Source organism: Dermacentor silvarum, chromosome 1, assembly GCF_013339745.2.
Source record: "Dermacentor silvarum isolate Dsil-2018 chromosome 1, BIME_Dsil_1.4, whole genome shotgun sequence".
Taxonomy (NCBI): domain Eukaryota; kingdom Metazoa; phylum Arthropoda; class Arachnida; order Ixodida; family Ixodidae; genus Dermacentor; species Dermacentor silvarum.
Window position 1 is genome coordinate 95,636,057 of NC_051154.1, and position 26,056 is coordinate 95,662,112.

The 26,056-nt window shown below is 43.9% G+C and overlaps 2 protein-coding genes across 4 annotated transcripts; one reads left to right on the forward strand and one right to left on the reverse strand.

The window, feature by feature from the left end:
* Positions 1-2,660: 2,660 nt before the first annotated feature.
* Positions 2,661-4,117, reverse strand: LOC119432928 (beta-1,3-galactosyltransferase brn). Its single transcript, XM_037700078.2, has one exon. It carries the CDS (start codon positions 4,115-4,117, stop codon positions 2,753-2,755), a length of 1,365 nt encoding a protein of 454 aa, XP_037556006.2. The 3' UTR covers positions 2,661-2,752.
* An 81-nt stretch (positions 4,118-4,198) lies between these two features.
* On the forward strand, positions 4,199-25,845 carry LOC119432939 (retinoic acid receptor RXR-alpha-B). Of its 3 annotated transcripts, XM_037700093.2 has the most exons (4): positions 4,199-4,323; positions 5,363-5,630; positions 7,826-8,493; positions 16,402-25,845. In XM_037700093.2, exons 1-4 carry the CDS (start codon positions 4,305-4,307, stop codon positions 16,650-16,652), a joined length of 1,206 nt encoding a protein of 401 aa, XP_037556021.1. In that variant the 5' UTR covers positions 4,199-4,304; the 3' UTR covers positions 16,653-25,845. The 3 variants fall into 3 exon arrangements, with proteins under 3 accessions (XP_037556021.1, XP_037556015.1, XP_049527247.1); XM_037700087.2 differs by lacking the exon at positions 4,199-4,323 and having other exon boundaries at positions 4,375-5,630; XM_049671290.1 differs by lacking the exons at positions 4,199-4,323; positions 16,402-25,845 and adding an exon at positions 12,058-13,838 and having other exon boundaries at positions 4,375-5,630.
* The last annotated feature ends 211 nt before the right edge of the window (positions 25,846-26,056 follow it).

A 26,056-nucleotide genomic window follows, 5' to 3' on the forward strand; every position in this document is an offset into this window, starting at 1 on the left:
TTGCCAATCCTGCTGGCTGTCCTGGCCAATACTGGGTGGCCACATTTTGTACATTTCAACACAAAGTTGAATAAATGACTGCGGTGCAATATATAAAAAAAAAGATGCTCGCATCACTGCAGGTATAACAAGCAGAACATGATACAAACACCATGCACATAAGATGCACACAAATGATAAATACATAAACAGACGGAATCAGCTAGTCACCACCTATTGAAAAAAAAAAGGAAAAGCACAGGCCAATGCTGCAATGGGACAACGTATAACCATTCCCCTTGCCAGGTACATGGGCTATAGGAGAAACACACGTGCAACCTAGCAGTTACCTCAAGGTAGCAGCTATGGACACTTTTGCATTCGCAGCTGGCCACTCAACCACTCAAATGTGTACTTGTATTTAGACACACCTTTTATTGTCTATACCTCAAAAATTTAATGTGGCTCCTCAAAATTTTGAGAATGCTTGGATTCTGAGGCTTGCAAAGGTAAATATTTTTATTCCATTCTCGTTCAAGGTGAAAGCTCATACAAAAGCTTAGAGATATTGTCAGTGCCCCTCATTTTCCCTCGGAACATAAGTAGTCTGTTATTGAGATTCTAGCAGCTTTTCAATAGCAAGAAAGGGAATCAGCTTCTGCTGTTTTCAGCATTGGGTTAACGCAGGCAGTTCAGGGAGGCATAAAGTTTTGCTAATACAATCGGTTCGGGAATACCAGATTAGACTGTACCTTGACGCTTTCCTTGCATTTTCTTATTTTGGCCAAATAATCTAGTTTGAAATGGCTCCAGTTAGCATGATCTAACATTGGTATAATATAGGTTAAGTACATGACTAGCTTAACCCCCCCCAGACTGGGCTGCTGACTTTCATTTCCAGGAAAGGAACCATATAGTGCCTGCTCCAGTTGCATATGTTTTTGGTTGTCTGGGGTTTTCAGCCTCACTTTTAAGATAATGTGGTCAAGCAGGTAGAAGTAAAGGTATGCTATTAGCGGATAGTTTCGATAGCTTCTTACTTTACACTTGCCACTATGAATACAAAATTTTAGCGTTTGATTTTGTTATTAAACAAACATACTCCTAACAAGGTATTTTAATGTTGGCCGTGGGGCTACGCGACTGTCCTACCTACTGCAGAATATTGACTTAAACTTCTTGATACAGATTCGCAGCACACTAACAGCGCGAGAAACAGGACGAGAAAATAGACGACGCCCATGTCTGTCAATGATATGATACTAAGTACACAAGTGACTGCAGCTCCTAAAAAAAAAGTGATGTCGGCTTTTTCACCTTTAGAAATATTCAGAGAGCACTTGTATGAATAATTACAGCACACGCGCCGAGACGGACGAACCAGGCTGGCGCTAAGATTAACGTTCACAACACAAATTCCATTGCATGTTCCGTAATTACACACAGATCATTTGCGGCATGTACAGAGAAACTGTTAAGTGTCAACACAGGCAAGAAGCTAACCCGTATCGACTATCACACAATGGGTTTGCTACATATGTTCCATGAGGGCAGTGAAATAATGCACAATCCTGTTTGGTGTATTCATGGTACTCAACCCGAGCGAGTGCATGAGCATATCTCGGCTGCCACTGTCCACGTTCTCAGAGGGTTCTTTTATGACTACGAAGTTGTGCTTTCACAAGGCACAAGTACCACATATGCTGATAAAGGAACTAAGTGAATGTACTCAAATACATGGCAAAGTGCATTACGAAACAGTGATGAGACAAACACAGCAACATTTGAACATGTAAATGTGTCAGACATAGCAAGCTTTACGACCTTATGTAATGTAGGCCAGTGTTCTTGTAATGTTCCATATCATTTTTCATTCTTATTGTGTATCACACCAAGTGGCTGATCCTTGCAATAATGGCAGCAGCTGAGCCAATGACGAAAGGCAAAATGAATGGAAAATGAAATGAGTCACTATAAACAAGGCCTCAGGTCTACATTTGGCCTTAGCTAAGCCAAGGTGTTTTATACTTAAATTTTCAACACATTTTGAAGTCTAAAGGTTCGCAACAGATTGAACAAAAAACTTGTGGCTGAATCCTCTAATAATTTTTTCTTTTTGAAAAAATTTGATTCTAGCATTTGCATGGCATGTGCATGTCACAAAATATCTGGCCCTGTACCTACCACATGCACCCTGTTCTCTGTACCCTGTTCCTACCACATGCAAATGCCATAGTAGCAGTAAATGACTTTTAATAAGTCAACAAAGCAAAGTTCAAGCTACATACATATAATGTATTTATATGTGTCAAGACTGCTTTAAGTTCACGTTTCTCACAAGAGCAATGAGCAACTTTCGTGCATCTCTGACATTGTACAGCTGACCACAAAAGTTTACGGACCATGGGATCCACTAAAAAGCTAAATATCTCCGCAGCTTCACAATGCAGCCTGGTATTTGCATTTCCAGCCTCTACTAGTATATGCGCACAACATTGTGATATATTGTTTACGCTCGCTACAGTTACAAGCTGCTTGGAAATCCATTTTCTGGGTTCCCGTGGTCGGTAAACTTTTGTGGTCGGCCGTACATGCCAGATATGCATGATGTGCCTTCAGTGCTGCTTCTAGACATCATGTAGACACCTGCTGGGTTGATAGTGGAAACGAAACAGTAAACGAAACAGCTAACAAGAATTTATTGTCACAGTTAAACGGAGTCCAGAACTAAGGAATAGAGACCCTTTGAAAACCTAAATATCCACACAAGTAATCAAGCCTGGCCACGGCTCTTTTGCTGCTCCCAGACACGCACTAATAGTTCAGGATCGCTGAAGCCGTGAGCAGCCACCAAGCCTTCAAAGTCTTCGGGGTACTCGGGCCGGCCCCAGAAGCGGAATGCGTCGCTATGCAAAGGCCGCAGGCCGGCTTTTCGTGCTACAATCCCAAGAAATATGTCGTCAAAACGAAAAGGGCGCGTATACTGAGCCACTTGGTACAAATCCACCAATGCTGGCTGGGATAGTACAAATGCACCCGCTGTCACGTAAGGTGGAAATCGTGAATAGGGGTACTCATCCAATGATAAATACCACTTGCTCCAACGATGCCGCATCGGTCGCGATCGGGCGAACACAAAGCCTGCCCAAAGACGTCCATCTCCAACAAATGTTGCGGGAGTGTTCTCCTCCTCGGAGTCCACCGCTGACAGGCCCCACGGATTTCTAATAAATTTGAGAAGATTCTTCACAGAAACGTAGTAGTCATCGTCTACAAACAAGACGAATTCAGCTTTCCGACAGTGCTGAAATGCCCATCGGAACCCCAACATTGTTTTGATAGTGTTGTTGTAATAAGAGTCAATGAAATCTGCCTGAACGAGGTCTTTATGACGGGCATACTCAGCGTCAACTTCGTCTTGCGTTTCCGGCTCCCCAGTACCAAGCATAAAAACGCGCCGTATAACGACGTCTGAAAATCGGGACTCGAAGCCCCAGCTCAGACGGATGGCATCTCGCTGCGATCTGTGTTGCAGAGCGGACTTCACAAGCAAAAGCAGGCGCACAGTGCCGTTCACTTCCGCGCACTTGCGGTCGTTGCGAATTTTGAAGCGGTAGCGTTCGCAGGAGTTGATAGGCCGCGCAGCAGGCGCGTGACCATCCTCGAGAGCACGTAGGAGTTCGCGTGCATCCACCTCTAGTGGATAGGTGAATTGCGCGTAGGGCTTTTCCCAACACATTGTGTACAGTCCAGTAGTTTCGATGAGCAATATTATTGCTGAAGCAATGATGAGCCATTTTACTTTTGCTGACTGCAAAGCACTAACAAACCTAACACGTCGAATCATGGGCGTTACGCACTCACTGGAAGCCGTCATCAGCGTCGTCTTGACATCGCCGCAGTTCAGTATCACATTTGCAAGTCGTTTCCATGTGGGCCTCACAAACACAACAGCGGCCAAAATTGTAACGGTTACAAGGCCAACACGAGGACCTAACACAAAGACGCCTCCGAACACAAAACACACTACAACCATAGAATAAAGAACCAACACAACTGAGCAACGCACACGCACTGCCGACGTAAGCGGCATGCCGCGGCCGCACCTAGGCCACGGAACATCGAACTGCAGGCTCATGCTCGCACTGGCACACTATCTCACTACCATAGCCTCCTATATGTCACTACACATTCCCCAGATGGCGCCACAACGACCCAGAATTCCGCTTTGGTGCCGTCGACTGGTCACTGCAACCAAATAACCTGTGACTTTGATCAGGATTTTCAAAACGAATATGTTTACGGATTGAGCTCGACCCAAGCCCATGGCCACCCAGGAACGAGGTGAGATCGCGCACGCCGCTCACATTCAGCACATGCAGCAGACGCGCTTTTCCCTGTTGTTATTAGGTTCACTGACCCAGTGTCGGGCTGATGTCCTTCAAGGGCGGCCGTTTATTGTTTATCAAAAGCGTTTGGAGTAACATCACTTACCGCTGCTGATTGCGGCGATGGTGTGTGCATACAGCATTTAAGCTTGCTGTCGCGAAATTCAGAAGCTGCGAGTTAGCGCACGCACATTGACGTCAAGCAGCAAGTGCTAACGCGAACTCGCTCATACCCTCAATAGCAGAAACTCCAGTCATTTGCATGGATACCCTTTCATTCCTATCTGCTGGGATACAGTATTGCTGTCGCGCGCCCTCAGGCAAACGGGAGTTTTTGCAACACGAGCGCGCGATCGCGTGCGCAGAGAATGTGCGGGCGCCTGTTCGTGGCGCTATGCTCAACAAGCCTGCCTCGCTCTGCAGCGCGTTGCTGCCGCGCGTATTCACGGTCGAGGAGTCAAAGACGCGCGGTGCTCGCTCCCGGGGCGCCGTTGCGTTCGTCACCTTTGGCGTTCCTCCCACGGGGGAGAGAGTCCGGACAGCTGCGCAGCGAGGGTCGGCTGTACTACCTGTACACGGTCGCCACTCAAGGACAACCGACTGGTCCCGAGGTGCGTCACTGCGCTTCCCCGGTGCCTGCGGCAGGCTGCCACTCATCCGCCACTAGTGATCACAGAACTTTTGTGGTTGACTCGCGGTTGTGATCTCGTGAACCCGGGTCTCAAGGTCGAACCCGAGCGTCGTCGACGTGTGCTCGCGGCCAAGGCCGCTTCGTGGCGCCTCCCCAGCGGCCGTTTAGTATACGATCAGGTAGCGGTACGGAGCGCGGCAGCCGGTTCTCGTGTGCGCACCTGTTGCCGTCGGCAGCATGTACAAGAAGGAGCGGCCCAAGCTTTCTGTAACTGCTCTGTTGTACGGCTCTGCGGGGCCTGCGGCCTCGTGGCCGATGCGGCCGCTGCAGCCTCCTGATATTTCTCCCCCGGGCATCCGCGCAGCGCCGGGCTTGAACGGCGGGGCCTCCAACGGGGTCTCAAGCAGCCTTCCGCCGCAGCCGTCTTTCCTGCTGAGCGGCTACGGCGCACCCTCGGCTAGTCGATCACCGTTGGACGGTCGTCAGCTGAACAACGGACCACCGGCCACTCCGCAGCAGCAACAGCAGCAACAAACCACGCGCTATCCTCCCAACCACCCGCTGAGCGGCTCCAAGCACCTCTGCTCCATTTGCGGAGATCGGGCTTCGGGAAAGCACTATGGCGTGTACAGGCGAGTGATTTCATGTGCATTCGCGTTATATTGGCTACAAGCTTGAGACTGTGTGTACACACAAGTAGGTAGTCCGTGTGTGCTTTCAGTTTCCACTTGGTTGCCAGCTAGAAGTGCCTCTTTCAGCATGCTGGACTAGAAATTGTAAGTAAAAAGCAGCCTGTGCAAAAAAAAAAAAAAAAAAAATGCAGGACCATATTATGCTTACCTTTACACCAAACATACCATTAGTATTCGTCGCAAAAGACATGCTGCTAGTACAATTAAAAGTGGCCACCTAATATAGGCTAATGATGACCATTTCGAAGAAAGAATAAACAGGGCAGAAGAATAGCGCACATTGCAAGCTAAATGTATGCAGCAAAATATTTAGCGACCACAATCTATAATTGGTTTATGCTACTCAATTATGTTTCAGAATTTGTCCAGTCTGAACTACAATGCAAATACGGTGCTTCACAATAATGGTGTTCGTACTTTTGAATCCTTGTGGCTTTCAAGCAAAGGATGAGTCAAAGTTAGATCTTGTGGGAAACGTGGTATTTAAAATGCTATTGGCAACTTCATATTGCTTGTCTACAATAGCTGTAGCCTACATTGAAACTATTGGTTTATTTCAGTTTACAGAAAGGCTCATATAGGTGGCATTTCACAAAACTGTTGCACTTATTACTCATAAGAAAGTAGACAACATGTAGCAAATTGTAGACCGTCACATATTGTTTTTATGATGTATGAAGTTTTATCTTTAATAGCATTGTGCTTATTACACATACCCTGCTGTATTTTAAGACTTTTACAGCGTAAGCTGGGGGTTATGGGCTCATTCCAATAGCCATTTTTGGTCTCGATGATGCCGCCGCTATCGCCGGAAATGCGAAAAAAAGTACCCGCTCGCCGCCAGGATCGAACCCACGCCCGCTGCGTGGGAGTTGGATACTTTACCACTGAGCCACGCAAGCGCTTGCTATCAGGCAGAAAAAATATTCCCTTTATACGCGCCCTGCGCCTACGCGCAGGCGCAGACGACCCGAGCCTCCGACAGTATGGTGGCGCCATTTAGTTAATGTGCCTGCAACCGCCGCATGCGACAAGATGCGATTCAGACAAGACGCGCAATCAACGCTATCCCGACGTTAGATGTGCGCCACATATTCTGGGTACCTCTTTGGTACATGTTATTGCGTCTAATCCCAAGGTATGAACCGCTGCTCAAGAAGCGAATCGTAGAGCTACGTGCGCGGCTACAACCAGGCATCATCGGGCTCAGCAAACTGCTGTGCAGAGAGCATCACAACCGCAGCTCGCCGTCGCAGGGCGGACCGTTCAGATCGTTCTCGTCAAAATCGAGGCGAAGACACTTTGCCGCGAAGACCTTGTTGTGGGTGGTGCCGAAATTTGAGCTACTCTTACGCCGCTCAACCAGCTTATGCTGTGACTGTGCTGCGTGTGCAGCGCAGGCCTGTAACTTTTTGTTGAGTGAACATTCGATTGCAGTATCACAGCTTTGGGAGATAAATATTGAAAGTTGAGTTAATCGCAATTAGTTCATTGTGGCTAAACAGCGCAAGAAAACACACATGGGAAAAAAGGACAAAACAAGGTGCTTAACATGTACATATTTCTTGCGCTGTTTAGCCACAAGATAAATAATATTCAATGTGAGAGATGAGGTTCTAGCACAAAATTGCCAAGGGTCTAACCAGACAGCACAGCTGCAGTTAATGAATCTGAATGCTTTGTCATGCAAAGAAAAGGAGCTTGAGCCCATTAAATCTCATCTGTATATTGTTCTAACTTGCATTGGTAAATTAGCGTCAGTTACCTACAAAGTTCTCATTTGCAGTAGCAATGGAAATATTTTAAAGCCACTTTATTACTCCTTTTGCTGGGTTTATTGTGTGTTTCATATGACATATTTTATTAGTTTTTATTTTTCTTGATGTTTTTGTTTACTGTTTACGTGATAGCAAAAATTGGTGCAAGTATTGCTCAGTAGACACTTGACATTGAAAATGGAGCGCTGTGTGAAATTTATAGGTGGTACATTGATGGTCTGTGCATACATTTTTGTTGTTGTTTTGTTTTCTTTCTCACGAGCCTTGCTGTTATTTCTGTATGGTCACCATTTTTCATTTGCTCATTTGAGCTAGTGGTGCTTGTAGTTGGCTTATGTAGCATTCTTCTGTGTGCAGCTGTGAAGGATGCAAGGGCTTTTTCAAGCGCACAGTACGGAAAGACTTGACGTATGCTTGCCGAGAGGAGCGCAATTGTGTCATAGACAAGCGGCAGCGCAACCGGTGTCAGTACTGTCGCTACCAGAAGTGCCTCTCTTGTGGCATGAAGCGGGAGGCAGTGCAAGAGGAACGACAGCGCACAAAGGACCGTGCTGACAGTGAAGTGGAGAGCACAAGCGGTGGAGCACCGCCCGAGATGCCCCTGGAACGCATACTTGAGGCTGAGTTGCGAGTTGAGCCACACACTGGCACCCTGTCAGAGAGTGCCCAACAGCAGGACCCTGTGAGCAGCATTTGCCAAGCGGCTGACCGCCAGCTTCATCAATTGGTCCAGTGGGCCAAGCACATTCCACATTTTGAGGAGCTTCCCCTCGAGGACCGCATGGTGTTGCTTAAGGCTGGCTGGAATGAGCTGCTCATTGCTGCCTTTTCGCACCGGTCCATAGATGTGCGTGATGGCATTGTGCTGGCAACGGGCCTCGTAGTGCAGCGGCATAGTGCTCACAGCGCTGGTGTTGGAGCCATCTTCGACCGGGTCCTCACTGAATTGGTGGCCAAGATGCGCGAGATGAAAATGGACCGCACTGAGCTTGGCTGCCTGCGTGCTGTGGTCCTTTTTAATCCTGGTAAGCAGCACCTTCCATTTTCCTTTGCTTGTCTTGATCTTCCACAGCTAAGCATTCTGTTTTAATTAACAACAATCACATATTTTCTGCTGTTTAATACCCCTGACACAAATGCACTTTTGAGTGTGCTTAAATCACTATTAAGCATTGCTCCATCGTCATCTCCTAGCATGCTTAACTTCACTTCTGCTCAGTTCAACTATGCTTCATCAATCATGATTGGAGGCTGTTGTTGACACCCTCAGGTTTAGTTGGCACATGCAATATACAAAATGTCTTCACAATAAAGCTCAAAAAAAAAAAAGAATAAACACATCAATGTATCACAATGAAGTTTTTGCTTAACATGGTACATAAATTTGCAAATCTGTACTTTCATTTGCTACACACATGAAATTTGAAGCTGAATAAATTGTGTTTTTCTGATAAAGTTACCGGTAACTCTGCACTGGTTTTACATATCAAATACATATTTTTCAACTACAGCTTTCTGTTTCCACTGCATCTAGCAACATCTGCTAGAAGGAAATATACACAGGAAATCAACCAGAATCAACATCTCAAGGAGCAGAGTTAAACTTTGTAGCAGTGTGTTTCTTTAATCATGCTAGAAAATTTAAATGTAGCTCAACCTGATTAATATAAATTCGAATTATGGGGTTTTACGTGCCAAAACCATGATATGATTTCATACGTGCCAAACACCCATGATATGTACATGGGTGTTTTCGCATTTCGCCCCCATCGAAATGCGGCCACCGTGGCTGGGATTTGATCCTGCGACCTCGTGCTTAGCAGCCCAACACCATAGCCACTAAGCAACCATGGTGGGTGTAGGTCAACCTGATGAGCGTTGTCCATATAACAGTGGTGTAACACTTCTCCAGATTCTGTTTTCACATGGGTTAAATGTAGATGTCCGGCACTGTCACTTAGTTCTTTAGATCTTCAAGTCATAAAATATGCAGAAATGTAAACCGCAGTGACTGTTATTTTCTGTACTTTAATTCCGATTGGCAAACAGTGGCCCTGCACACTAAGTTTTGGCAGTTTGCACACTAAGTGCAGGTATTTTCAAAGTCATCACAAACTTGGGAATTGCAAATATGACGGGCAACAAGCCTGGGCACCCACATGTACACACACAGAGAGAAGAAAAATTTCAGTATTCAGAATCAAGAAATGCCTGGCTTTCACCTGGGTAACAGAATCACATTTGGACGCACAGCACGCATATCCAGAGTGGGAACCTGCTGATCTGTGAAGTTCTTTTCAGGAAAGCAAACACTGTTTCTTCCTGCTACTGTGCAGGTCTACAAAATGTTTATACAAAATATTACTCTGGATCAGCAAAGGTATGGCCCATGAAGGCAGTCTTGATCATGGCTGTATGGGATGTGGGAAATTGTGTGCTATTAGAGGTCTACCTTGATGCCCAGCTTGCCTTAGTGCTCAGGCCTCAGTACCTAGTAGAAGCAGTGAAGTTTTTAATGCTGGAGTGGTTGCTGGTTCGTTTGACATCGCTAAGCAATATTGCAATCTCTGCTCAAGGAAAGCTGGATTTGTATAGTGATGCTGTTAGGAGTGGAACCACTTTTCACATAAATGGCAAGGCATTGATCTGTAGCATTGCACTTCCCATCATTCTTTATTGGGTGCATGCCATGAGAGAGCCACAAGAATTGATTTTTTTTGTGTGTGATTTGTATCATCTGTGCTGTCCTGTAAACGACGGTCACATGAGCATGAGTGAACCTGGTGTTTCACGGATAGTAGTTACTGTGGCCAGCTTGTAGCATATTGTGAAGACCAGAAGGTCTTCACACGAGAAGGCGATGAGCGCGCTGCTGAGGTTCCTCCGGACAAGCGACCTGCTTGAACGACTGTGACACTCACGAGTTCCTTTGTGTGTGCGTGTGCGTGTGCGTGCGTGTGCGTGTGTGTGTGTGTGTGTACGTGCGTGCGTGCGTGTGTGCGTGTGTGTGTGTGTGTGTGTGTGTTTCTGATCTCCCTCTTTCTCTATGTGTGTGCATTTTTCTTTATCTTTCTGTCTCCCCTTACCCCTTCCCCAGTGCAGGGTAGCAAACTGGATATTCACCTTCCGGTTAACCTCCCTGCCTTTCCCATCTCATTTATCTCTCTGTCTCTTTGTAGCATATTACTGCAGATAGCTTTTGCTGTTGGACTAGCTCCTAATTTAGTGATAAAACAAAAGTGAGCTGCTGAATTGTTTGTCAGGGAGAGTTGGGTGTTATGGTGAATAATGCCTGTACATGGGGGGTGAGCACAGTAACAATAGTAATCGCCATTGATTACAGTGGCTGTCCATCATTAATATGTGTTGCTGTGGCAACACAGCTTGCATTTTAGCACTGTGTTACTGCTATTAACATCACCATTACTTGTGATATGGTGTGGCGCTTTCTGCAGAAATTGATGTGAACTAAAACATGCTGTGTATAATTTGCTGGTTTAAGATTACACTACTATGGCACTATTTGCCTGTGTGTGTGTGTGTGTGTGTGTGAGAGAGAAAAGCAAAAGCCAGCAACATTCTCTGATAGGTTACGCCATGCACATTTGTTTCCTTTGATGGCATGTAGCCATGCATGTACCAATAAAGCGTTTGTGAGTTAGTCATTGTAGCTTCCCAAACTTGAATTCACTGTTGTCATACACAGCTCATTAGTATGATATTGCACTTAGATTTAACCTAAAACCAGCCCAGTTGCTAGATAAGGCTATCATGATTACCACCCGAGTCAGATATTCTCAAAAGTGGTGCCTACTCTTTCCTTCTACTTCTTGAAATACACACCTGGGCCTGCATTTTGTAGCAATGCCTTTTCCCGATGTCAATGGCATTTGGAGGTCTTCGTGTTCGTGAGTGGTCAAGTGACGCTCCGCCACGGGCGAAGCTTCAAAAGCGGCCACTCACAAACGCGAAAAGCGCCGAAAGGCATTGGGAAAAGGTATCGCTGCAAAATACTGGCCCAGTTTTCATGGCTATTGTGACAGTCGCCAAAACATGACGGCTATTGGTAGGATTTCTTTAGTTATTCCAACTAATCCATGCCTGAGGACTTACCTAAAGGGCAGTCAGTGACTTTCTGCTAAGTAAATAAAACGTGTAACTGTGGAGCAGTATAGAGGCACATGTTCACGATAGCGAGAGACGAAGTAACTTAGTAAACAATAGTTTGTATGCAACTACTACAAATATTTCTGCCTGGCGAATATCCGAATAAAAAAAAAGGTGACATTTTATATTAATATATGTGTACTATTTTAAATACATCCCACATTTAAACTAATGGCCATGCAACCTTGCTATGTTGAATGTGATTATTCTGCCATTCTTTTTTTATGGCTGCTAATGTGTTGTGAAACTGGGTAATTATGTATAACAATTTGGTGCTTAATTGGAGTGTTGTTCTATGTTGTTTCCCTTATGTAAGATGGGATTCTGTGGAAAAGCTGGTCCTGTTTATTAATTAGGCTTGTGCAGATATTCAATACTCAGTAATAGTGAATCAAATGCACTTTAGTTTTATTCAATTTCAGGATGAATAGCTCATATTTAAGATTCCCAATCCTTAACAGAAGTTAAAACAAGTAGTCAATATGTGGATGGTTTCAAAAGGACCCTGAAGCACTCTTGACCAAATAAAAATTGTTTTGTACTGACAGTAGCATGGGGACTCATTAGCGAACATTCTCCCGTGAAAGCTTTTGGTCTAGACAAAAGTGACTGAGTGGTGGAGCACAGAAATCTGGTCAGCACTGCCTTCTCCCTGCGTACTCAACATAGCTTCCAATGAAGGTAATCCAAGAGTTACCAGCCCATACTAGTTCTTATGCCAATATGCAGTATCACTTTTCTGTCATTTTTCTGTTTTTTTGTCATATGCATGGTGCTAGTACAGTGATAGTTTTAGTGTGTTCTTGTACATATTTTTATTTATAACCTAACAGAATAAAAAGTGGCAGTTTCGCCTGAAGGACAAAGCGTTGACAGCGATATCAAGGTTTAGTGTTTCACTTGGACACATTCGTTTGGCACCCCTACTCTGTGATTCAGACGAAGGGATGTTTGCTCCACAGTCCACAAATTTCTCGTGGAGTCCAACCGAATGCCTTGTAAAATTGGTATCTTTTCCTTTTTTTTAGTGCTTTTCAATTAATGAATATTGATTTTTCCTGCTCTTATTGCCTTCATTTTAACATGTAATTTCACCTTTAACAACACTTACTTTATAGCTGTTCTGAAAGTTTATTTGTGGTTATAACTTGGAATAATCCACCCATTTCTTGACTTCTCGAACTGTGTTCAAATGATACGCGGGTGCGACATATTGATGCGATGCATTACTCAAGACAGCTCTTCTGGGTAGAAACAACACCGCCCTGGCAGCTTTAAAACGTCTCTTGCATGCAGGAATTGAGGATGTTCTAATGATTGGAGTATCTGGCTTCTATGCTAGACGTGCTTTGTTCGAATCTGGCCGGTGGGCAATGTTATTTATATTTATTAATTTAAATATATATACTTATATATATATATCTGAAACATCATGGCAACGGCACAAATTTGCCTGGAGTGTCCATATAATTGCATTGCAATAAAATGTAGACACGAGGAATAGTGCCATTTTGTGACACTGAGTTCAACTGCAGTTACAGTTACCATATTGTGCCAACAGCTGCTGGTGCAAAGACCTTGATAAAAATTATAAACGTATAGTGCCACCCGCTCCCCCTTTCTTTTCTTCGTTCGATAAGAACACTCTTGCAACACAAACTCTTTTTTGTGATGTGTTGTGGTTGAACAAAGCGTCAATATCGGTTCTGCTGCTGCTGGATACGCACATACATATCCTGTGTTTCATACACGGTTATAGAGTACAGGCAGGCTAAACTTTCTATACTTGCAGGCTACTTTCTGTGGCAAGGAAGGGAAAACTACAAGGGTGGAGCTTCTGTGCATGTTTTGCTTTGCCAAGTATTCCGTCAGCATTTAACAGCATAGCTTGCACATGTGAGGGTATCACATTTGCCCAAACTTGAAATTCAAAAGCAGAAAATTGAATCAAATTTAACACTTACTGATATATTTTGTCTTATTTCGCTATTGTAAATACAATGTCTGTCTCCTCTTCGCTAGCCTATCTAACGCAGATGAGAATGTGGGACTTCTTGCAGCAGCACTCTTACTTGTGTGTGCTTTGCCTTTATAGCTTTCCCTCCATTGCTACAGAACTTTGTCCGTAAGTATCGCATCCCACATCTGGTCATGACGAGTTCCCACAATCGGATGTCTGTCTTCTCACTTTGCACAAGCACTTTCATGTGGTAGTGACTATGGGCTTAAAGTTGCTGAAGAAAAATATAAACACAAATTCTTAATATTCAGCAATGCCTTAAAGAGGCCCTAAACCACTTTTTATCGAAGTCAAGAAATGAATCTGAAGGTAAAGTAGAATATTTCGAAAATACTTTGATGCATTCAGCAGAAGCGGAGTTATTGGCAATAAAAACCTACACGGTGCTTCCGCTCCTTCTTCAATGACTTGCACTGCGAAGGCTACGGCAGAGCGGGGCATGCCCACAACGCTCCGCTTAACTGAACGTCACTGTGGTGTGCAGTTCAAATTTGATTTTGGATGTTCACGTAGACTCTACTGCGTGCGATTTTGACGCCTACGAGGCGTCACACGTGGTAGTCCTCAGCGAGTCGCAGTGCGCTCAGTGAGAGGACTCATCGCAGTGGCCGCAGTAGCTACTCTACATAGCAGACCGCAGCTACATGCAACCGTAGTGTGTATGTGCAGCATTTTCTTTGTGCATGACAGGGCTTAAGTGCGTGCCCGCGCTCATATGCTCCAGTCTGGCCGTGCTACGTGGTGCGGACCGGCTTTGTCCTGCACCAGCTTGACCGATGGATAATAGCCACATCCAACTTGCGCATTTTTGAAGCACTATCAATAGCTGAATACAAAGAGAAGTCTGCTAAGGCGTCTAACCAGGAGCAACCAGGAGTGAGCGCACGCTGGCTAGCGTGCGTGTGGTCTGACCTTTAAGTTTCGCATGGTTCAAGGCTAGTTGAGTGTTCAAAACTAGTCAAAATTAGCAAGACCCAATGGCTATGACACCAATAAACAGGGTGGCCAAAGTGAAATTTCTATGCGGGTGGCCACGACTGAGCGTGAGCAGATGAAGTTGGCTTCTTCCAGAAGTATGCAATTATTATCAAAATTCGAAAGCAGATTTTCGCTTACTTCAGCCTCTTTATTAAACTGCATCAATAAATATACCCAGTAACAGTATACCCAGTAACAGTAGGAAGAAGCACACTGATCCAAACACCCTTCTTGATTGATGTCAGCTGTTGGCCAATAGCAGCCGCGTATGGAAATCTGCTATATTATGAAATAAAGCATCCAGAAAAGAGTGAGGCGCAGGCTTCGGTCGAAAAGAGAGCGTTTGAGAAAAAGGTGACTTCGTGCTCCGCTTGCGAGCTCCACGCGCCGCGCATGACCGCAAAATTTGGCTGAGATGTTCACAGCAGTGTATGCTATCCGTGGACTGTGTTTATTTCACCAAGCCAAGCCCGAGGGGTGTTTCAGGACCCTTTCAATGAAAAGTGAAATTATATGCTGAAAGACGGTCAGTGGCATTGCTTTTTCACCAAGAACGAAAGCAGATGTAAGCATATGCTAGTCGCAGATAGTGTAATTTTCTCCAGCCCTGAATAAGTTGCAATGCAACTACCTCTGTTTGTTGATTTTATCAGTTAGTATTAAACATATAGTGCCAGAAGCAGGACAGTAAAAAAAATCAATATGTCATGCTGTGATTAGCTCATCAATGATCGGCCCTTTAGCAAGTGGAGGATTTGACTATCGCAGAAATGTAGCTGACATCAACGTGTCTGATCAAGGATAGTTATGCCAGCATTGGAGAGGCAGCGCTCTCTCACTTTCTCTCGATTTTATTTCTTGGGCTCCCAGTAACATGCAATATTGTGCAGATATCATTACAGCCATATAATTTACACATTGTGCTTGTTCATTTAGTCTGTTCAAATCTTTTTAGGGCCCCTTTAACAAGTGAAGGTGAAGGCAACGTGCTTTCCTTGAAATTTAAATGTGATGAGCAAAGGGGCTGTATGGTGTAGACATCACTACATTAAACATGGTAAGACATGCATGCCCTCTTGCAGTCAGAGCTCCCAGAAATGGAAAAACCTTGCCACACTAAAGAAACGCACTTTGCATCAAAAGCTAATAGCAGAACATTCTTCATTCTAAATCTCAAATGGACACTAAAGGGTAGTATTAGCCTAAGCTGGGATGGTTGATTACACTTATGAAATAACAAATTAGTGACTATTACCAAGATTAGGGGATTGGTATGGGAACCATACCAGCCTTCATAGAGTGCTGAGGAACCCTCATGTCCCTGCATCCTCTCGCAACTCTTTTCCTCTCTTTAAGCCTACTTATGAGTGGCCATAAAGCTTCTCACAATACTACTTTTAGGGAAATCGGGCATTGCTGACTGTGCGAGTCCTTTTAGGGGCACTGTGACTCTATGAGAATCGTGGGTTATGAAAACTTTGGCTTGTCTTGAACTTGGCTTGGTCTAAATGTGGCCATGGCAACATAAATAAAGCTTTCTTGGTATGGTCCTCTTAAGATGTTTTGGTTCTCCCATAGTATACAATAATGTTTCAATAATGTTTTCTCACCTACAATGTAAAAAGTAAACGAAGAAAATTAGAATGTACGACTGAAACCAGTACAATTGGGCACAGATATCCTCATTCCTTCTCCAAATTTAGCAACCCGTAACTGTGAGGAAGCCCATTGCACTGGAAATGGCTAATTGTTTTTGCCAATCATGCAGAGGCAAAGGGTCTACGCAGCACTGCCCAAGTCGAGGCCCTAAGGGAGAAAGTATACGCTGCCCTGGAGGAGCACTGCCGGCAACAGTACCCCGACCAGCCAGGGCGCTTTGCCAAGCTGCTTTTGCGACTTCCAGCCCTGCGCAGCATCGGCCTGAAGTGCCTCGAGCACCTCTTTTTCTTCAAGCTCATTGGGGACACCCCAATCGACAATTTCCTCTTATCTATGCTGGAGGCCCCATCTGACCCATGAGGTACTGCACTGCACAAGCTCTCTAGGAGAGTGGTATGTCCCTGTATCGTTTTTTGTTGAATTTTTGTCAGTTACCTCAGGGTGGGATCAGGGCTCTGGCTCCACAGCCCTGTGTCTCAGCTGTGAGGGGAAAGAAGCTCTGTGATGCCATTTTTTAGCATGTTGACTACTGGCCTGTAAACAGAAAGCTTTCCATTACTCCTGCACAAATCAGAGATAACAACAATGTGATATGATGTCTGATGGGCCAGTTTCAGGAATGGAAGATTTTAAAGAAAAGAAAAAAGATATAGTTGTTATGAAGCTGTCACTCTTCCAGATGCCACTTATAGAGTAATAGTGTTCTTACATATTTCTATAGGTTTTAACATTTACAGGGTATTAATTTCAAGAATTGCTATTGGACATGTCAGCTTCATTTGGCCCATAAAATTCTTATAAGAGTAGCTTGAGTGAGTTGGTAGTACGATATTTCAATAAAGTAGTACAGGGTGAGTAGGGACAAGAGAGTAAGAATACATACTCGCAATGCTAGCTTTCAGCCGTAATTATTCTTGTGATGTGATTTTATAGAGGATCAATAGTGCAAGCGCAGTTAACATACATTGAAATTTTTTTTAATCGAGCTCTGTTATGGATAATGCAGTTCCCTTAAACATGCAGTGGTTGCCAAGACTTGCTGCTTCTTTAGCTTCAGTTATCTTGGGGAATGGATGGATGTAGTTCCCCCTTACAATGATAGATTTATTCAAGAGTCTGCGCTGCATGTCAGAAAATGCAGCGGGGATTTTGGATCTTGTTTCACTGCTTTCTAATGCAATCATTCATGGTTCTTTCAATTTGACCACAAAACAGCACACGGATGTCACTGTTTTTCGTTGTTGTAGTACTTTCAAAAGCGACCATTTGTGTACCTTCCTTTTACTGCGAAGCTGTTAAAGGGAGTGTCACAGGTTTTCGTGCGGCAGTGTGCAATGACGTGGTTGATATGAAATGTAAACGCGACACATGTGCCAGAACCCCGAATGGTCTTATAATGTAATGATCTTTGATTATAAAACAAAAGTTACCTTGTGGATATATAATTCAAATAAAAAACAACTTATATGCGCAGTTTTTTTAAGCAGTAATCCGCATTATACCGGCCCCACATTGGAGGTCAGCCAGGAGTTTGTACGGCTTCAGCAATGAAAGCAGGGTGCTGCCATGGTGCTGCAATGCAGCCGGCATAGGAGCCATCAATAAGACCAGCCAGTCAAGGCCTCGCCCGAATGCAGCAACGTAGAAGCAGCTGCTGCTTATGGTTGCGGCGGTGAAGCCTAATGTCTTGGTGCTGCAACACACCTTTGTGGACACCATGAATAAGACCAGCCAGCCACGACCACGCTCAATCATAGCAGCAATTCTGCTGCATTGCTGCTGCATTTGAGTGAGGCCATGAGCCAGCAGATGGACCCTTAGTACTTCCAAAGAGTGTCCTTGTCTTTGATGTATCAGTTGTCAGATTGGCATACATCTGTGAAGAATCTTTGGCTAACATAGTGCAGATTGCAAGAAAAGCAAATGCAACGCACATGCTGTTATTCTGTGGTTGCTGCTATGTTGATTGTACAGGTAGTTGTGTGAATAATTGCCTAGGAAAGCACCGCAGCAATATTGAGAAACAGTGGTGAACCTCTTTAGCTTTAATGCAGGGTTTGCAAATGTCGGCCAGTCTTTGATAAATTTCAGTAATCTGCAATGCTGTTGAAGCAGTAAAGATAGTAAGCTTGGGTGGCCATTGTGTGTCAGGAGTTGTTTTTATAATAAGCACATTATTGGGAAGTACTAATTAGACTCCTTTAGAGTATACGTATATTCACTTCACTTGTGCAGATGCTTTCATATGAGGGTATTCTTGGCTAACAAGAATAGATGGGAGCTAGAGATGTGTCCAGGGGTGGGACTGCTGGGCCAATTGCGCCATTTTGATACAAACGCAAATTCCTGCGTCAAACTGCGCCAAACACAGAAAATTGTCCGAAATTGTACCACGCTGCGCCAGAACGGCTGCAGCATGTGTGCTCCGGCAGTGGTTGCGAACAGCGAGCGGATCGTTCCTCAAAAAAAGAGTGCCGCTGTTCACAACCCGCACACTGCGCGATGGCAACTCCTGTGCAGTTTCTCGTAATTTTTGCACTTATAACACTGGACTTTTTTTGGCACTTCCGGCAAAAGGCCGGCGCACGCGTGGCCACTCCCGGAACAGCCAGGGCAGTTTTATTTAGAGTGTACTACAATATGGTTGAGTGGGCCGAGCAGTGCAGCAGCAGCAGCGAGCGAATTGACCATCGTGCTGCCTCTCGCTTCAATGTGAACTAAGCGGCAAAAACAGAGCGCACATGAAGTTATCAGCACTCACACTCTGTCCCCATCGCACATCGTTTTCAATATATGGCCCGCGCGGCCATGCCATATGCAGCAGCAGCCCAAGTAGAACCTTGCCCCCCCCCCTCCCTTCCCTCAGTTCCTTGCGCACAACGGAAGACAGTGTGCTTCATCACTGCTTGCCTCCCTTGCGCGTGCAAGATTGAGCTGCCATCGTCGGCTCACCCTCACACGCTTTCACTCGCTCATACAGCATATGGCGCGCGGCGATATTGTTATCGCCCCTGGACTTTATACGGAACATCGCGGCGTCGACGAAAGAAATGCGCCTTAAGTGTCCATATATACTTTATATTGCAATAAAAACATATTGCAATAGTTTTATGTTATACCAGCCCAGAGTTGATTGCGGCTCTCTGGGTCTGCGGTGACATATGGCGACCCAGATATTATGTTACTGCGTTGAATGGACCGCATCATTTGAGAACATTTTCCGCTATCATCACGAGCGTCGGCGCGGGAATATATAGGTTGATCGTAGTGCTATTGATATATTCGGCGTTACAGAAAAGCATGCGCCGCACCGCCGCTCGACCGACTCTTCGATATTCTAGTACGCTATAGCTACAAAGCGCGCTTCTACCTCGCGCTTCGGTTTGGTTTATTCGGTGTTTCGTCATGGTTTCAAAGTGCGCTGTCATATTCCATTATTACTCCAAAATTCAAATTGGCCTGCTCCAAACTGCTTCAAAATGAGTATTTATCTGTTCCAAATTGCTCCAAACTGAAATTTATTGTGCTTCAAGCTGCTCAAAAAAGACAATTTTGTGTGCTCCAAAACGCAATTTTACTTGCTCCAAAAATTGCTCCAAAATGACTGGGCAGTCCCACCCCTGTGTGTCTGTATCTCCTTATTTTCTTGTCCTTGTTCATTCTAGGCTTTGCCTAAAGTAAATTTTGCATGTGCTCTAATTTATTGAGGTCATACCTGGAAGAATATTGATGACACAGATATAATGCCTGATTTATACTATAAATGGGCATTTGTGGCCAGTTTTGAGGTCACTTTTTCTAACAGGAAAAGGGACATGGCTCTTAGGACCTTTTTCTCTTGCAAAATCAGTCACGAGCATTCATAAAAAAGTATTTCAAGAGGTGTGTGCCAAGCAAGTATCCACACCAAGTGCAAGAGTCAGTTAAGGATGAACCTTGGCAGTGATACAGAAAACACATTGTGTACGATATTCAGGCAAAATTATAAAAGTGTGCGTTAAAGGCCAATTGCAACGAAATTGTGGACTGCGTAAAAAGACTAGTTTCAGAAAGGGTAGATAGCAGCCTCCGTGCAAAATTTAATTTTGAAATACGAGAGGATGAATTACGAAATGCTTGCAAAAATAGACGTTTTTGGTTCCAAAATTCGGGAGGAAAAAAACAAACGCTGCAAATACTGCTCACCTGAAGCGACACATGGCTAAGAACACAGCTCCTCGGCATGACCTCCAAGATTAGGCAGCGCGCTGCAAAATCTCAGAGGCAGCATGCTGGGACTTTCATCACATCTGCTAACCACCAGGTATATGCATTGTCTTCTAAGGTGCTGTTTAAAGGCTACTAATAAGAAAATTGTACAGTTAGCAGCACTGCAGTTTTGCAAGGATTGCTTCAGTGTATAGACTACTCATCTAATAACCAATTTAGCCAAAGTGAAATTTCGGTGTAGTTGGCTTCTTACAATTGCTGGGAAGTACAAAAATTGTCGAGTCTTGTTAATTTCAAATAGCACTTGCCATGACGTTTCAATCTCTGCAAAATAACAAGACAAATCGAAATGAAACTTTGAAGTAGTCGAGTGGGTGCATTGCAGGACATACTGAAGAAGTTACAAAGATGTGGTAGAATTGGGGGAGCTGCAAAAAAAATTATCAAAGCTGAACTAATAAGTGTGCAGCACACATATTATAGAGATACCAAAATGATAGCATTATGAAAATTAAAAGGTGGATTAGAATGAAACTGCGGGAATATCTACAGGAAAAATGTCAAGTGTATTGGCTGATTAAGAAATTAACAAAGCACTGCAGGGCCCAAATGCTGTAAAAAGAAGTGAAATTAATTTATGCTATAAGCAGGGGAATACAAGCTTTGAGCTGCAATTGTGCACAGTCATAGTGCTATGAGCCAATTGAAAATTGCTTTATGAAAACAGCAATGTCCAATTAAGCATGGTAATAAGAGTGAGGTGCTCTGGGTGATGGCAGCAGAGAAGGGATTACATGAGCAACATTTGTCATAGGAATGAAATTGTGTCCAGGTGGCGCAGTTTGCCATGGTGGCATGATCCTCTTTGGCGGAAAGGTGCGACAGCTTCACTTGTTTTTTATCTCTGATTCTGCACAGTCATGTAAGGCTGCCATAAGTTTTTATTGATGGATTGATGTTGTGAAGACCTTGGCTGTATATATGTATTTTGCCATGCTAAATTCAAGTTATATGCAATCAGTTCTCTTGCACAGCTAATATTTTGCAGTCATATCATGTATGCTGTCTGGAAGTGAACTATTTATTAATGCTGTGTCGCATGAAAGAGACTGGCATAATGAAAGAACTGTATGTATCAGAAGGTCCAGTAAAGCAAGAATGAATGTTCTAAACTATTTGGAACCAAGTCATAGCATCTAAAACTCTAGTGAGCAGATTGACATCTAAGGCAGATGTGAATCATGTTTCCTTGTGATAGTTATGTGTTTTTTAGTTTTATTGCATTCTCCAAATACAACAATAAAAGGGACTATAACAGTAGGTGTACGTTTCCCCAAAGTTGCAGTATCAATATTGCTACTTCGATAAAAGAAGGAATAATGTTTTCAAGTACTGGGACGTTTCAGCTAGCTTGTGCCAAAGCTTTTAAAAAGGCAGGTGCATGCTACACAAATGCAACCAACTAAACATTGTTCAGTGTTCCCTTGAGCAACTCAAAACTTTTTGGGAGCAGCCAAATTAACAGGTTAGTTAACATTAAAGTATTGGTTTAAATGCAAAATCTTCAGTTGAGAAGTTGTGGTGTGTATTGAGAAATATTCAATGTTTCCATGAAGATAGCCATTGTCAGTTTCGTTTTTCTAAAATCCTAAGAAAGCATGTGACATCTGAGAAGGTAGTCGCGCAGCAATGTTTATACCCCCACACAAGTTTCAAATTAATAATTTGCGTTGCATGCAGATAGATTGTACGAACAGGCTTTAGGGAAAAGCAGTGGTTCTGCTTCGATGCAAAGGTCTTGACCATCTTCTCAGATGCGTTGCCATCCACTGTTTTAGCCTCCTCACCATTTATGAAGTCTTTTAATAGCAGAAACAGTGATAGAGTCTCAGGAGTTGCCGTGCTCTTTGTCGTCCTCTTTTGTGGTCTCATAGTGTCTGTAGGCGTGTTGCTTTGCCAATAGCCAATATGGTTGTGTTCATCACTTATGGCCTATTATTGTGATAGCTATTATAGGGACACTCAAGGTGTGTTCGCATTCATGCCAATGGCGGCACTGTTGGCGTAGGCGTGGTTATTCGTACCCTGTCAACGGTGCATACACGGCTTGCGTGCAGAGAGGGTTAGAGGGTTCCGAGAGACGCGGAGTGCATTTGGCTGCAAAAACGACGAAGCGAAGTGGACGCACCATCAATGCAATGCTCAGTCTTCTCCGTATCGGAGCCAGGGCAATGTTCTGCCTTCAGCTGGTGGCATGAACATTGTGCGCACACACACTGTAAGTGCTCTAGCGTTCCTGCTGAGCTGCTGTGTGTATGCGCTTGCGCTTGTCTGAGCAGCACTAAACATCGAGGTAACATTATCTAATATTTCACTGGGCGCTGACTAATGCCAATGGTTTCTTTTCAATCGCATCTCATGCACCATCGAGGTGCGACATTTGCAACGCCACTGGCAGCGCTGCTCATCATGCCAGTGTTGTGAGACGCCTTGTAGCTGCCGTGGCACTGTTCCTTCTGTCCATACGGAGTTGTCTTGCATGCTGCCAAGCGCTAACATGTTGCACCCATGTATAGTTAAAACACCGTCTGAGGAGTTCAAGTGCAGGACTAAACCTTGCTATGGCTGCCAGTTCTTCACCCTTCGGGCAAAGCTGCCAAACCTTTTCGTACATCCTGTTTGCGTACAGCTGCAATAATATTAAGCATCTTTGAGGGCATTACCATCGCTCCACAAAACCGCCTAGTCACATGGTCTTTTTTATTTTTTGGATTTTGCATGCTTTCTCTGGAGCTCGAAAAAATCAAACCTGCAACAAACATCTTCATGAAAACAAATTATTAAATGTTTGTCAGTACGCTCTCTTACTTATTCATTGAAGATTTTGAATTAAGACGACTGTTCGCAGGATAGCTAATTAATCTTTGCTAATTAGTCAATCAGGTTCTTGGAGAAACATTGTTTAAGTTGCTCAAGAGAACATAACAATGCTGTCAGTTGTGTTTGCTTAAAGGGGTCCTGAAACACTTGTCGAACTAATCATAGAATGGCCTCACTATTAAAGGACGTCGTCTTACAAATCTCATTCAGCAAAAGTTTTTCAAATCTTTCAAGTATAAGTGGAGTTATCGCACCGATACACAGCTTTCTCTCTCTTTTCGTCGCCACTAGCACGCTGGAAGCTATGCAGTAGAGATGCCAAAGGGACAAAGCCCTGCACAAAAGTTGAATGTCTCGGCGGCGAAAGGGCTTGTCGCGGCACCCCGTGGCAGCCATGGTAGACTACTATGCAGCCCGCCACTGCTATCTCGAAGGCCACGTGCAGCAGACGCAGCTACACACAACTGTCGTGCATAGACTGGCAGTGCAAAGATGAAATGATTTTTCAGTCCTTTTGAAATTGCAGATGCATATGTGTTTCACTTATTTAACTAAAAATTAGCAATTATGCATTACTGAGAATGTTCTCGTGATCATGAAATCAGCCAACAGCTGTTGGTGGGTCCAGCTGCTTGTGATGACCCTGCATTACGACATTGTGAAAGTGAGAGCAAGCAATTTTTCGCTGTTTTTGACCCAAGATTGTAAATTCCGTGCTGCATGTAGTGCAATAATATTTGGCTCACGTGTTCACAAGAGCCTTTTGTACAGATTAGCAATGTTTTCTTACTATGATTTAAATGTGTTTCAGGGCCTCTTTAAAGAGGATAGAGTAAAGCGGACATAAGTGCATTGCATTTTTCTGAACCACTTGTAGCAAGTGAGCACAAAATCGTAGATTCAATCTCGGCTGCCGCGGCTGCATTCTGATGGGGGCGATAGGGCAAAACGCTTGTGTACCGTTCATTGGGTGCACGTTAAACAACCCCAGGTGGTCAGAATTAATGGGAAGCCCTCCATTACAGTGTGCCATCAGATCATAGTTTTGGCATGTAAAACCACAGAACGTCACTTGTAGCCAGGAAAATGGTTGTAAGCAAAAAACCTATTTTGCCATCTCAGGCAGGAAATGTTTTGGTAAATGTCATTTATGTGCTTACATATGTCTTGTTGCACTTTTCATTGCTTGCATATAAAGTAACTAGCATAAAACATATTTTCAACAATAGCAACAATGGGCTGTATTTCTTTGTAAGTATTGTTTTTCTTCAATCTTGCACATTTCTTATCATCCGTCTACCTGAGCTACTGATTCTGCCAGCATGGTGACATGCGAGCCTACAACGAAGGGCAAAAAGACTGAAAAAAGAATTGCTGCATAGTATAGCCCCAGGTATTGTGATACTACTCTGAAACTTGACATCATATGTTGTAATAGTGTAAAAACATTTTTTGGCTGTGCAATATAACTGATTGCGTATTTGAAATGAGCGTGTTGAGATATAGGGGGGTCAATGGCACAAATTGCATCAAAATCGATGTGAAAAACATTTTAAGACACTGTGGTCCAGTGGGTGTGGCTGGTACATCCTTGAATTGATGTACCACAACATATATGTGGTATTTTTTAATGTAATTGCACACAAGTGCAAAAGTTTACAATAAAAACACACACAGAAAATATAATTTTTGTGCAGTTTTCAGTCCCCAAGAGCCATGTTCCCCTTGTTAAGGATCCCCCTGAAACGGTGGCAGTAAATCAGTAAGTGGTAGGACCGAAATGAATTGTGCGAACTGTTAATGTAACGCTTTTTACTACGCAGAAATAGATAATGTTAAAGAACTTAACAATGGTGTTCTGCCTGCCATTATAGCATGAATAAAGAGAACTACAGTATCAAGCTGTTGAAACATAAGCCACCCATTGAACTCGGCCAATACTGTTAGGTAAAGAGCTCTGCTTCTGGTACTTGCTTAGAAGTGGTTGTCTTGTGTGCCATTGCATCTTGGTGCTTGCTCAATGATTTGCTGTACCATCCAATCTTATGTCACCCTTTAATGGTCCTTTAGGAACAGCCGAGGTCTAGCGCAAATCAACAGGTAGACCTTCAGAAACATGTCTCTCTTTTTAATAAGGAGGCATGTGCCAATGAAACTTTGGCTGACACTCTGCTCTTGTGTTGTTCTAGAGATTTCATTTGCAGAAAGAAAAATTAAAAAGGCAAGGACATTTGAAATTAAATGCATGAATTGAAGGCATTTTTTAACAAACTTACTTAAACATGAATCAGTCCTTACTGATTCCTTTTTTTATGATGTCAATTGCCCTTAATTTATAGCTGTCCTGTCAATTTTAGTTATACAAACCTAGCCTGAATGGGAGCATGCTGTGACACATTTTGTTAAAGTGTTATGCTGGTTCTGTTAACTGTCACATGGCCATTCCAGGTTGACTGTATACGGGTAAATACAGTAAAACCTCGATAATTCGAACTCGGTTAATTCGAAATTTCGGTTAATTCGAAGAATTTGAGCGGTCCCGTCATTCTCAATGCAAATTCTACCGGATAATTTGAATGGCCCGCGCGGCTCTATTCGGATAATTCGAAGTTTCCGGCTAGTAGCAACGTGCGGCGGTTAGGTTAGGGCGCTCCGTGCAGTCGCCAACCGATTTT